Raw genomic sequence first — 14,781 nt, 5'->3', positions numbered from 1 at the left:
ACAAATTTTGAAAAATGTTTGTTCTCCAACTGCTAGAGAATATTTCAGTCTTTCTCCTACCAATGACGAGTCACAAGAAGTCAATAACAGTGAATGAGACGATTTTATAGTTCAATCTATTCATTCACAATGGAAAATTCAGTGCAATTAGATTAGTTTGTAGATTTGTTTTTCAATAATTGTTTGGAACAATGAACACTCAAAGATAAAAATATTTATAATGGGTCAACAATATTTATAACCTTTAAAAAGGATACTCTACACGAAAGTTAACATGTGCTACATTGTTTGAAAATATTATGCCTGATTCTATTCCCAACAAATATTCAATTAAATTGTGACATTGTTCATTCTTCCCGTTTATAAAACGTAGCAAAGTAGACTTTTTGCAGTTTTGCATTGTTGTAATTCATGAAATCAAAACAATATTTTGTCACATATTTGCTTTATAATGGTACATTCTTGTGTGATAAAAAATAAAAATAAGTTAACAATAAACTAAACATTTCAAGTCCTCAAACTTTAAATTTCATTTATCTCAAAATTATTCTGAATGGACATTGTTCGTTATTCCCGTGTACCCTTCATATGAGAAAGAAATTTGAGTGAGGAAGAGTCAGTTATTGTCGTGTGACAGAAGGCAGAAGATCGGTTAGCTAGAGTGTCTAAATTCAGTAAACCGTTAAAAAGTAATCTTCATGCTTACGTTAGTGAATTTGATGCCGATGTGTTTTCAACCAATGTGCTATGTAAGGTTTGTGAAAAGTCAGTTAATCACAGAAAAAAAGTATTTTATAAGTCAACATGTCGTGTCAATTACGAAGTAAAAATATGAGTTATGTTGATATAATTTAAATTTATTGCTAAAATATATTATACCTTTTTAAAATTTACAATGTTTTTTCAAAATTTATTGTGCATTTTTTTTACGTTTTATTGCCTTTCTTGCCTGCCTGTTTTAACTGTCATAAATGCCTAAACATCCGGGCTCTAGAAATCACGTTATAACCCTGATGGAATTGCATGGAGTAATAGCTTGCAGCAGTACTTCTATCTAGCGGTCATTTTGACAAACAATTCATTTTCGACAGTGGAGATCCTGGTGGTTGTTCTCTTTTATATTTCATAGCATGGTAATGGCCAATCTGATATAAACGTGATCAGGGGAAATGGTTTTATATTTTTGTGTAACTTGCCTGAATTTCGTTTCTCGTGATTTCCCAAGTCTCTCTAGGCGAATTCTTGAATAGCACCAATTACAACGCCCACTACCCGCTTCTTTCCCATTCCTACAATCCTTCGTAACATGCGAGGGGAAATAAGATATTAAGTTACATATTATGGTAGTCAGTGGCGGCTCGTGATAAAATATTGTGTGTGTTCACAATTTTGTGTTCCAAAATCGAAGAGAATTTGAAATCGTACGTTTTTAGCCTAATATGAAATGCCATGATTCCAATGTTTCACTGTCGAAAAAAACCGTATATAAATTCAAAACATATAATAATAATAATAATAATAATAATAATAATAATAATAATAATAATAATAATAATAATAATACTAATAATAGTAATAATAATAATAAAATCTAATCTTTTTATTTCCAATTTTTACTGGAAAGCCAGTTTACCCAGTTCTTTACCCTTCAAAATGATTTGAACAGAGTTCATTCTTTACGTCTATTAAAAATTAATACATAAAACAATTTACAAAAGCGTGTGTTCAGTAATATACTGTATTTTGATTCAAAACACGCTGATACACTATAGCCTATACCAGTACTGTAATCCCATTCGCATAGATTGATTACTATAAATACATGCCAGTAAATATTATTCTTAAATAATATACACCACCATACAGATATTTAAATTCATACCACCATCACATTCAGCCAGCACGTCTTTGAAAGCCAAACTATGCTATATGCCGACACTGAAGTATAGTAATTCACAAACTACACTCTCGTAGCAGCACTGTACACACATCCACATAAAGTAAACATTCCGACAGTGAGATGCTGACACCTGCAGGCTAAAATACAGACATTAAATTTTCTCCTCGAGATATAGCACGTAAACGATAGGCATCGATGCACCTGACATCTGTAGGGTAGATTCACTGTTCACTTAATGCTTTGTGCTCTTGACGAGTCATAAGCGGCCAGCGAAAGACAATTTTCTCCCGCGCATGCGTGAAATTTCTGTAACCTTCTTGAAAAAAGCAAGGCTTGTACGTGAACGGATGTTGCCAAGTTTACATGAGATTTATTTATTATTATTTATTTGTTGGGTTATTTTACGACGCTCTATCAACATCTAGGTTATTTAGCGTCTGAATGAAATGAAGGTGATAATGCCGGTGAAATGAGTCCGGGGTCCAGCACCGAAAGTTACCCAGCATTTGCTCGTATTGGGTTGAGGGAAAGCCCCAGAAAAAACCTCAACCAGGTAACTTGTCCCGACCGGGATTCGAACCCGGGCCACCTGGTTTCGCGGCCAGACGCGCTGACCGTTACTCCACAGGTGTGGACTTTACATAAGAATTTTATGCAAGATGCGGAAAGTTTAAAATACTCGATCCTGATATTATACATCCCCACTACGCCAATACGGTATTAAATAATAAAACTAGTCGTGCATTAATGGAAACAAGGTGTTCACGTACTCTTGTGCTCTTATTGACACACCGCCACTGATGGTAGTAGGAACTTACATTGAAATTATCACCGCTAGATGGCAGTATTATCGATGTGCGAGCAAGCGAAACAAAGAAGCAACAGTTGCAAGTTGGCGGGACCTTTACACGAGTGTACCATTAGCTGCTTGATCCAAGCAGTGATGCACGCTTTGTATCTGGCTGGTAGTGATGCACCCAAGGCTCATCTGTCACATCCGGACTTGCATATCATCCTCTTCATCCTGTCTGCCCAGATGAAGTCTCCAACCTGTTGCACATTTGCCTTCATGACAGTCTCCACTGCCCAGCTGACTGCGTTCGATACTTGTCCGCCCTTCAGAGAATTCTGCACTCAATGTAGGCAGTTTGACTTGACAGCCAATGCTCACCATCCATACACAGGCAGTATTTCTTCAGATACGGAATAGAAAAACTACCCCATTATTGCTTAATCTCTGTATTCTATCAATTCGAAATAAAAACTTTTGTCACTGCGAAAAAACGCTACGAAGTTTTACATCAACCTAATAACATATTGTGTGTAAAACCTCATTGAATTGTAATGCTCAAAACTTGCACTAAGGCACATTCAATTTGTATAATGATGCGTTCTGTTGACAGGTTTAAGATTTCTCAGAGCATTGCGTCTGATGACAGTGCCAGACATTCTGCAGTACCTCAACATCCTCAAGACTTCGAGCTCAATCCGTCTCGCTCAGTTGGTGTCCATATTCATTTCAGTATGGCTCACAGCTGCCGGCATCATCCACCTGGTGAGTGTAGCAATCAGCATAACTCCCGACGTCTCAGACGTGAGAATAAAATCTCTCAGTACTGTGCAAATAATTACACAATACTTTACTAGATATCAGAAAGAATTGCTATCAATAAAAACAACGTATATCCCATAAACCATGTTTTATAGAACAATGATTTATTTATCCATAGATACAATGATACTTAAAATTCTGTAGATCCAACATGTGCTTTAGTGGTGGTCAGACAAATATCTACAGTACATAATACTCTAATTCCTTCCAGGCGTGTTGCAACGTTTCCATTGACACAGGTTCACAAACAGTTTGAATTTTCTTCCGAAGATCGGAGCTGTATCCGGTGATCTAGGTGGCCATAAATTGTAACCTACTCTACCAATCCATCTCCCTGGAAATTTTTAGTCTATGTAATTCTTGACTTCTGTGGCGCAGTAGAGTGATGTTCCATTTCCTTGAAATGGTACCCTTGAGATATCCTAGGAATTTCATAATTTCGTGATCAAGTCAGTCATCCACATTGCTGTGTCCTCAAGAAAAAATATATAATAAGAGATTTTTAATTCAAAGTACACTACACGTTTGGCTTCTGACTGCTGTACTCATATTTAATAACCAATTGAACGGAGTTACGCAATAAAAGACCAAGAGCCAAAAACCTGTTTTCGAGATACTAACCATTGAAATAAATCTGGTTTCTATTAAACATTTTATGCAAGAAGTCTTGTAACATTCATAATATTACAAAAAAATAGCTCAAATAATACTAAAAAAAAGGCCAACCGATTTTTAATAACAGACCAGCAGTTGGTTTAACATTGCAAAGCAAAATAAATAAATACATTTTATGCAATAAACGAATTTTGCTTATAAATAACAGCAACATGCAGATATCGCATTCTTGATTTTTTGCGAGTTAAATAATGTAGCCCACAACAGATTTGTGCATATACAATATATATATATATATATATATATATATATATATATATATTTTTTTTTTTCAAATTTTCCGTTTGTCTGTTGTATAACTCTATCCAATTGTGGACTTTTATTTTTCCGAATTTTACGATGTTTTAGGTTGATATTGCTGCAAACATGGACGATGGCTTCATCATGACAACATTACTGATAAATTGGCTTTGTGGTTAGATTTTATGTAATATCAATCTCAACAATGAAAACAATAACCTATATGAAACAATACTGAATATCAAAATTGGACAGCTTAGAAAACTACAAAAAAAGTTTACTCTATAATAAATTGTTTGCGAGATATTTGCTATTTTTATTGGTAGTAATTCTGCTGTATTATACCCAGATCGTCAGAAGGACGATTATGACATTATTTTTCTTAGTCTTGCCAACAAACACCATTCAGAGTCTCATATGACTGTTAAAAATTAAGTACTGTCTAATATTCTACCTAAGATACATTTAAATGATCTAAGCTATACTGTACCTTATACAAGGAGTAAATAAAAATTGGCGGCAGTCATTTCACTAAGAGATTATTTCGCAAAAATTAGATAATAAAAGCATATTTCTACATACATAAAATCTCTGTATTGCAATTTTTTAGAAATACGAATTAAAATTGAGAATATGCAACATTTTCAGTATTTGTTACTGCTACTGAAACAAGTTTATGAATGTTTATTCTTTATTTTACTTTTGGGACTTTAAGGTAGATTTATTGCTATTTTATTTTTAAATTTAGGATATTCATGTTTTTTTTAGAAAGGTTAAAGTCATGTACATATTTTCAACTCGCATTAAGACAGGTATTTTGTGAAAACACTTAGAAATATTTAATTGTCCAGAGTATTGAAATAATAGTTTAATTTCAATAGTAACAGTGTACGAAACAAAATTTTCCACTTACTTAAGCAAATACATGAGATTTGGAAAAATAAGTCTAAATATTTTGACAGGTGATGATAAAATAAACGCGAATAGAAAATTTTTCTCCAACTTTTTTCTTACCCCAGCGATTTGTTCAATATTTATCATTATATCGTCGAGCTATTGCTTTCTTCGAACGAATACAAGCGCCTGCAAGATTAGATTTCCTGCTGAACAGTTAATTCTCATTGTGTTTTGAAGACCTTTAATGAACCGGTCGTTCTGAGTTAGTTTATACTGTTCCATTGTATAGCGAAAATATTTATGGAATAATTGCACATATTTTCCTAAAATTCTATAGTTTGATGCCCATGTTTAACTTCTTCCTGAGGCGTTAGTGCATCTTACTCCATATTTATTGTATAAGTGGATTTTTAAATTCCGAAATGAATATTATAATTTTAACTTCATCTTCATTTGAATACCATTCAATATTTTTTATTCTATTATTTTGTACTTGGCCTGTTTTTGTGTACCTATCATTAATATCGTCTATAGCTGTCTTTTTCTGCTGATTACTAAAATAAATAAATAAATTAATTAATTTAATTTAATTGATAAACATAAATTGCAATTTTAATTTATGAAAACTTGAAAATTCAGTCCCTGTGTTAATATTTTGCTCTGGTTTCTAAATAAATATTTATTTTATTCTAAATATGGAGATTTCTTTTACAGCTGGAGAATTCTGGAGACCCGTTAGAATTCCATAATCCTCAGCAGTTATCGTACTGGACGTGTGTGTATTTCCTCATTGTAACAATGTCAACCGTTGGTTATGGTGATGTCTACTGCCAAACTGTCCTAGGGCGTACGTTCCTTGTATTTTTCCTCCTTGTCGGCTTGGTAAGTTCAGATAAATACTAATTCTTTTAAAATATAAAACCTCTCTTATTAAATTTGACTGTATTTTTTATGTATTAGTAAGTGATGTGTCAATACGCAGCATGTTGTATTATGGCATGAAGGAAGTTATATTTATCTGATTTTCAAATTGTAATTGTTACAATTTAAATATCTCTTAAAGGAAACTGATTCGTATGAAATGCTTTTTAAAATATAATTATAATGAAATTATTCAACAATATTATCTGAGATTAAACGTCATTAATATCTTAACACATTCTTCAGTGTTATACTTATTATCTTAATTTAATGCTACTGAATTGACACATTACTATTTTTAATGTATTATGAACCAGTGAAATGTCGTAAATATCTGTACTCATAATGAAATGAGATTTACTTTATAGGTTATGTTACATACTGAGATACGTTTCACGTTTTGGTATGTAAACTTTTCTTTCCTAGTTCAGATGTTTTTCCTTTCAAGTTTTTCAATAAGATTTTGTTGTATTTCACATTACAATTTGGACTGTGTAATGAAACCTGAAGAATTGTCTATTTGAAGCATATTATATAAGAATATTTTACAGAATAAGACAATATCACAGTCTACTATATGCAGTCACGAAGCTTGAGTTTTGAGGGTGCTAGAAACAATAGACTGTGCCGGTATTATTTCGCATTGTCTGTAATGAGGCGATATTAGCGATCCTAGTGGTGAGCAACTACCTAATGTTTGCATATTTACTACGTATTGAGCTTCGTGACTGTATATACTAGACTGTGACAATATGGCGATTATTTGTTGCTCCAAAATACATATTCTTCATTATTTCTCGCATAGAAAATCTTCCAAAATACTTAAATAATTAATTGTCTTTCATGCAACATAAAAATTAGTTATGAATACCGAAATTTATTGTAAAATAATATTGGTTAGCATATAAATTGATAAGAAAAAATATTTTTCACTGGTTCATAATTTATCTTTCTTTTTTTTTCAATTTGTACTTTGTTATGCTACTTTGAAGTACTGGTATAGTTTTTACTGAAACTTTTCTAGCTCATATCTATGATTTAGTCTGGATTTTAGTGATGGGTTACAAATGAGACGTGATTATGAGTTAAAATATGTTATTTACTGAGCAAGTAAGCATAACTGGGCAGTGAAATAAAAAAAAAACAGAATGTTTCTTGGTAGGAGGAAAGGAAATTGTAAAGCAAACTTAGATACTAGAAGAGAATTTGTTTGCTAATATCTTCTAGGACTGACTGACTCTTGCTTTCCTGTAACGCGATTGTAACTGTGTATTTGTTCTTTGCTTGGCCATAGCAGCAGGCCGCAGAGGACTGCCGCCATTTCTCTTATACTACTACTCACACTTCTCCTTCATTTTTCTATGTGTGCGAGTGTATTTCTGTCTTTCTCATACTAATGAAACTACTTTTACCTAGCATAATGGAATGGCCACTCTGATTGTTCTAACCATGGCTTTTGAGACTCTCTGAAGTTGTCGTCAGTATAAAGGTTCTCGTGTGTTTTACTTGTGATTGTGAGAATGTGTGTGTGATGTTGGAAGAAGAGGATTTACAACTCTCACAAGACACAGAATTGAATTGAATTGAATTGAAAGATATGAATTGGGAGGACAAATTTAAAAGGTACGCAAACGCGTCCTTGCAAGGGGTTCGGGACTGCAAGAAACTAAATATGTGAGCTCCAAGCAGCGGCGGATTTTCAGGGGAGGCAAGGGAGGCCGTGCCTCCCCTAATATTTTACGAGAACACAATATGGCAGTAATAATTCCAGCTGAATTAAGATTGCAGACAAGTTATAGCAAATGACGAACATTTTTTATTTTATATTAATTTTACTAATCAATATGACTAAGATGTAAGTTACGTAAAGTCGACCACATCCAGTTGATGCCCGCTCGCTATACTGTAGATAGTGCAAAAATTCGTACTGAACAATAGCAGATAGCGCTGTAACCTGTATAGTCGACATCTAGCAGCCTCCAGTGTCTATGCGAGAGCGGGAGAGAGGAGTCGGCTACATGACGCTACTCCCCGGTAACCATGACAACAGCAGTTCAACCAATAAGATAGCTGGTTAGAAGAGTATTTAAACTTGATAGAACGCGCGAGGGAAGCCGATTTGGACACGTCCTACCCACCGCTGACAACTGTAGCATTTACGGCTGGTTTCGGCTGTATTGGGAAGCTCTCTCTCTTTCTCTCTTCTTGGTTTTAGAAAATTTTGTCACGTGTTGTTAGTTTTCTCTCCCTGCGTTAAAGTTTTCATTTATGTTGTTAGATTTTCTCTTGTTTGCGGGTGTTCTTGTTATTTTATTCTTTTGTGTTACGAGATGTATTTACTTATACAGTATTTTAAATATATCGAGAGTTTAGAAACAAATGCAGATTTGTCTCTAGCTTCTTCTAGTAGCAGTTATTCAGTATGTTGTGATCTATTTGATCGGTTTGCGAAGAAAGAGGAACCTCCAGTTAATTTACTGTAAAATTAGACTATGTAATAGTAATGAGCAAGCCCCGGATTCTTAGGTTGGAATCAATTTTGTTGATATCTCGTTACTCTCGAAATATTGCTTTTCTTGTTCGTTTTGTGTAGCAAAGAGTAACATTCTTAAATTCAATATGACCTAAAAAGACCTAATTCGTATGTTAGGACTTACAGTGTTCTAAAGAGAGGCAATTTTTACTAAGCCGTTGTAATAATATTAACAGTAGGCCTATGTAGTTTATTTTTATTTTTTTTCCGTAAAATTATATAAATTCCTAAACATAAAATTTAAAATCCTAAAACATAAATTGGAAAACCTAATTTTAATTTCTTAAAATCTATAAATTCTGCGCTTGGTAATTAGGTACGTCACAGGCCTTATATTTTTATATTCTCATCATTCACGTCTTGGCCTTCTCAACTTTCAAACCCACCGTCCGCTACTGGCTCCAAGCCTGTTGGCCACTTGTCTCACTCCGGGTTACGCTGCTCCACTGAAGGAGCTCTAGAAAATTTTGAAGGGGAAAACCGAAAATGGACGTAACCTCTTAGGAACCACATACGCGAGGGGGACGGAAATGTGATCACGGGACGGGGCGAGGAGGAGATGGCTGGTGTAAATCTGCACATTGAAATTAACTGTGTCATTTCGCAGTGCAGGAGGAGTCGAGAAGACTCTGTCGTCTGTTGTTCGATGACAAGACAGGTGAAGACCGCCAGGAGAGACGCCGTGAATTCTGAATCTGCAAATTGAAAGGTTCCCTGTCCTTTCACATTGCGACTACATGAGTGACGTTGCACATGTATTTCATAATTTTATAGACTCTGAACTAGGCCATTAAGTTGTTTGTTAGAAAAAAGGGGATCTTATGGGGAAGGGCATATAGGTCCGTGGCCCATTTCTCTTAGGGCTCATCCCGACATTTGTCTTAACGCCTTAGGAATACCACGGAAATGCCTTAGGCAGGATGAGTTGTCTCAATCTAAGAGACTAGGCAATTTGGCTTTTAGGTAATAGGTCGATTGATTTATGAATTTATGATAGATGTAATTATTAATTTAGAGTAAGTAAAGGGGTCATGGGGATATGAATACAGGTCCGTGGCCCATTTCTTTTAGGGCTCATCCTGACATTTGTCTTAGCGCCTTAGGAAAACCACGGAAAAACCTTAGGCAGGATGAACAAGACACAGGAGCAAAAGCTTACATTTATAGCCCTTCAGACAATACCTTAGTTTAAACAATACCTTAGTTCAGGCTTGCAGAACTGGTGAAGAGAGGGGTGGTAGCATGGGGAAAGAGTTTGTTCCCCTGTCCACAAGACCGGAGCCTTCAGTGACGTTTCTGTGACGTTTGGCAAGCACACTGAATACATATCTCTTCTCCCCCTACCCTAAAATGACGCGAAGGTTGAAGGGAAGGGATGAGTTACGTATTCTGGCTTCTGACGTCTGCCTCAATTGGAGCACAGTTTTGCATCCCTGCCATTATTTATCATCATTCACCTCAAGAATTGGGCGCTTTGATTTCTTCCATCATGATTCAATTATGTACAGTAAAGATCTTGACATTCACGAGTTTTATTAGTCCCATTTCATTAAACATAATATATTTATTTACATATTTAAACATATGTAAATGTATGGTACAGTGCATTCAAAAGTGGGGAGATTCTGTGTATACTCGTATGTACACATATACTCGTATATTCGTAAATTTCTGCGATATTGCTTAAAGTTATGTTTCATGGATCGTTATCAGCGCTTGAAGTGAACATTCACGATACCAGGACGGAAAAGAAAAGCAACTACGCTTCAAGTGAACCACTTCACGCACTATCCTGTAACGCGGAACACCAAGTAGCGTAGTTTTACATGCGAAATATTAAACATTCAAGTGAATTACAAACAGTGGCGTATTTCTAAACAGTAAAGTGTCCTAACTCTGGGATTTCGGTAGTATCGGAAGTATAGATGTTTTAATAATAATAATAATAATAATAATAATAATAATAATAATAATAATAATAACAATAATAATTTATTTATTTAATCTGGCAGAGCTAAGGCCAGTAGTATAAGTAATGTTAGTGTGACAATAATAAGCATTGGTAAGAAATAGTGATGATAATAATAATAATAATAATGAGATAATTTAAATATTTATTCTGTGATATATATAACCATTAAACGTTGAGAAACCTGAGAGAGCTATTATTGTTTTCGTCATCGCCATTTTTCTCTTCATCATCAATCATCATCATCATCATCATCATCATCATCATCATCATCATCATCATCATCATAATTTCCTGAGGAATACGAAAATAGGTATATGGGTTAGAATCTTTAGATATATAGAGATTTTTAGATCTACGATGTAGATCTCACTATGAAATCGTTTAAATAGGAATAAAATATGACTTTTTATAAATTCAAAATTTGACGATAATATGAAAATCATACAAGTGCCCTGGCAACACCAGACTTCGAAAAATAGTACCTTGGCGCCGCCAGGATCCGCTAGACCTGAAATATACCCTTAATTATAAACAATACTTCAAGATGCACAAAAAACAGCTACTACTACTACTACTACTACTACTACTACTACTACTATTACTACTACCCACCGCTGTGGAGTAACGGTTAGCCTGCCTGACCGTTAAACGAGTGGGCCCGAGTTCGAATTCTAGTTGGGACAAATTACCTGGTTGAGGTTTTTTCCGGGGTTTTCCCTCAGCTCACTAAGAGCAAATGCTGGGTAACTTTCGGCGCTGGACCCTGGACTCATTTCGCTGGCATTATCGCCTTCAGCTCACTCAGACGCAAGATACCCATAGTAGTTGATAAAGCGTCGTAAAATAACCAACTAAAACGCTGCTGATACTACTACTACAACTACTACTACTACTACTACTACTACTACTACTACTACTACTACCGTCCACACCTGTGGAGTAACGGTCAGCGAGTCTGGTTGCGACACCAGGTGGCCCGGGTTCGAATCCCGGTCGGGGCAAGTTACCGGGGTTTTTCCTCAACCCAATACGAGCAAATGCTGGGTAACTTTCGGTGCTGGACCCCGGACTCATTTCACCGGCATTATCACCTTCATATCATTCAGACGCTAAATAACCTAGATGTTGATACAGCGTCTTAAAATAACCAAATAAAATACTACTACTACTACTACTACTACTACCATTACTTAATACTACTACCTCCATTACCTCTCACAAACCCATGCAAATTGGCTACTCCCTACGTATGCGTTTCTAATAATTCTTAATGATCAAATGTTGTTTCTTAAATGTTCGCTTTACATTAAACTACTAAGTTTACGTTTAAGTTTTCATTTGTGGCTCATAGATGTCACTAGTTTCAGGAAGCGCAGACCATTTAGTTCGTCTGAGGCTATCAAATTATTGTTTATTTAGCGACGCTCGCAACTGCAGATGTTATATTAGAGTCGCCGGTGTGCCGGAATTTTGTCCCGCTGGAGTTGTTTTACATGCCAGTAAATCTACCGATATGAGCCTGTCGCATTTAAACACACTTAAATGCTATCGATCTGAGCCGGGATCGAACCCGCAATCTGGAGCACAAAAAGCCAGTCTGAGGCTATTCAGAGTGCATCGCAGGCAGTAGGTCCGCATTATAGCATTATTATTATTATTATTATTATTATTATTATTATTATTATTATTATTATTGGGAACTGAAGTACCCGGAGAAAACCCTGTGTTCCCTGAGCCACGGGTTTGTCTAACAAAAGTTATAAATTTAGTGTAGACCGACCAGAGTTTGAACCCGGCCATCTGGCTTATAAGTCCAGTGTGCTGGCACTGAGTCACCGTGGCTGTTAAAATAGAAGAATAAACGAAATATGCAGTTAGTTCAGTCAACATTCTGCCCAGATGGCTGCACAGAATCTGAAAGGAAATGATTGCAGTGTAAGGAGAACACCCTGAATTTAAATTATTTAAAACGAACTGAATGCTCTTTTTTACTTCAATTGCATTTATTGCCATTACTTTTAATTAACATTTTGTAATTCATTGTTTGCCTTTCCGTCCAAAACTTCAGAGCTTTTAAATAAATTATTATTTGCTCTTGCGTTGTGAACATAAAAATTAGCTAGGTACTTTTAATGTAATTACAATCTATAGCCCTAGCAGTTGTCCCTCATGACCTAACGGTTACCAAGCGGAATCAAAATTGACTAAGTCGGATAGACTTTCAAGGAAGATAAATATCCCTAGTTACTATTTCTTTTAGGGAGTCCCGTGTTGTAGATTTACAACACACAAAAGAACTGTCTCTAAAACAGTGGGATGTAAACAAATTTTTTCTCGTTTTATTTGTTGTTCTTGTATAAACATAAACAGATATTACCATTGTTGCTAAATTTATTAACTATTCTATAGGGCTGTTAGATCTTTCAAAATTATGAAGAACTGGTTTATGTATTTATGTCATACTACTAAAACTAACTAGATACGGTAACAATACGTGGGATGTAACTTTAATAGTGGCAATAAGAAAATAACCTTCGATTTTCTGTACATTTTTATAAGTTGCAATGTTCTATGGAAAACGTAAAATATCTAGAGATTTATGTATTTTACTTTTATGATAACATCGAAAAGTGGAATTATCGGCAAATAATATAAAGTACCTATTTTAAAACGCAACAAAATAACTAGCATGATCATCTCTGAGAATGAAACCAAAAGAATTAAACAATGAACTACTGCGAATAAAATAATGCATATAGAGTGTTAGTTGGAAGGCCGGAGGGAATAAGACCTTTGGGGAGGCCGAGATGTAGATGGGAGGATAATATTAAAATGGATTTGAGGGAGGTGGAATATGATACTAGGAACTGGATTAATCTTGCTCAGGATAGGGACAAATGGCAGGTTTATGCGAGGGCGGCAATAAACCTCCGGGTTCTCTAAAACCACAGTAACTAAGTACCGTATTTAATAAATTTTATAGTGTTTTTTGTATCGCAGTTTTACTCCTGGTTGAGTGTTAGAGAATCCGTATGGCATTAACTCCGACAGTTTAAATAAACTATTATTACTATCACCTTTACTTTTTAACTTCGCTCTAGAATATGCCATTAGGAAAGTTCAGGATAACACAGAGGGTTTGGAATTGAACGGGTTACATCAGCTTCTTGTCTATGCGGATGGCGTGAATATGTTAGGAGAAAATCCACAAACGCTTAGGGAAAATACGGAAATTTTACCTGAAGTAAGTAAAGCAATAGGTTTGGAAGTAAATTCCGAAAAGACAAAGTATATGATTATGTCTCGTGACCAGAATATTCTACGAAATGGAAATATAAAAATTGGAGATTTATCCTTCGAAGAGGTGGAAAAATTGAAATATCTTGGAGCAACAGTAACAAATATAAATGACACTCGGGAGGAAATTAAACGAAGAATAAATATGGGAAATGCCTGTTATTATTCGGTTGAGAAGCTTTTGTCATCTAGTCTGCTGTCAAAAAATCTGAAAGTTAGAATTTATAAAACAGTTATATTACCGGTTGTTCTGTATGGTTGTAAAACTTGGACTCTTACTTTGGGAGAGGAACAGAGATTAAGGGTGTTTGAGAATAAGGTTCTTGGGAAAATATTTGGGGCTAAGAGGGATGAAGTTACAGGAAAATGGAGAAAATTACACAACGCAGAACTGTACGCATTCTATTCTTCACATGGCATAATTAGGAACATTAAATCCAGACGTTTGAGGTGGGCAGGGCATGTGGCACGTTTGGGTGAATCCATAAATGCATATAGTGTGTTAGTTGGAGGGCCGGAGGGAATAAGACCTTTGGGGAGGCCGAGATGTAGATGGGAGGATAATATTAAAATGGATTTGAGGGAGGTGGAATATAATACTAGGGACTGGATTAATCTTGCTCAGGATAGGGGCCGATGGCGGGTTTATGCGAGGGCGGCAATGAACTTCTGGTTTCTCTAAAACCATTTGTAAGTAACTAAGTACTATGTTTAATAAATTTTATAGTGTCTTT

The 14,781-nt window shown here is 35.2% G+C and overlaps 1 protein-coding gene across 5 annotated transcripts in view; it reads left to right on the top strand.

Annotated features, from left to right (window-relative positions):
• slo (calcium-activated potassium channel slo) overlaps positions 1-14,781 on the top strand; it is a 427,716-nt gene that overhangs the window by 41,815 nt on the left and 371,120 nt on the right. For 3 of the 5 annotated variants that reach the window (XM_069824442.1, XM_069824447.1, XM_069824444.1), the window contains exons 4-5: positions 3,304-3,455; positions 6,039-6,206. In XM_069824442.1, the coding sequence (XP_069680543.1) occupies positions 3,304-3,455; positions 6,039-6,206 (320 nt within the window). Of the gene's footprint in view, positions 1-3,303; positions 3,456-6,038; positions 6,207-14,781 lie in introns of those variants that run through there. The other 2 variants (XM_069824445.1, XM_069824446.1) reach the window with 1 other exon arrangement.

Source organism: Periplaneta americana, chromosome 4 (assembly GCF_040183065.1).
Source record: "Periplaneta americana isolate PAMFEO1 chromosome 4, P.americana_PAMFEO1_priV1, whole genome shotgun sequence".
Lineage (NCBI taxonomy): Eukaryota > Metazoa > Arthropoda > Insecta > Blattodea > Blattidae > Periplaneta > Periplaneta americana.
Note: the sequence above shows the minus strand (reverse complement) of the source record. Positions and strands in the feature narration are given on the sequence as shown.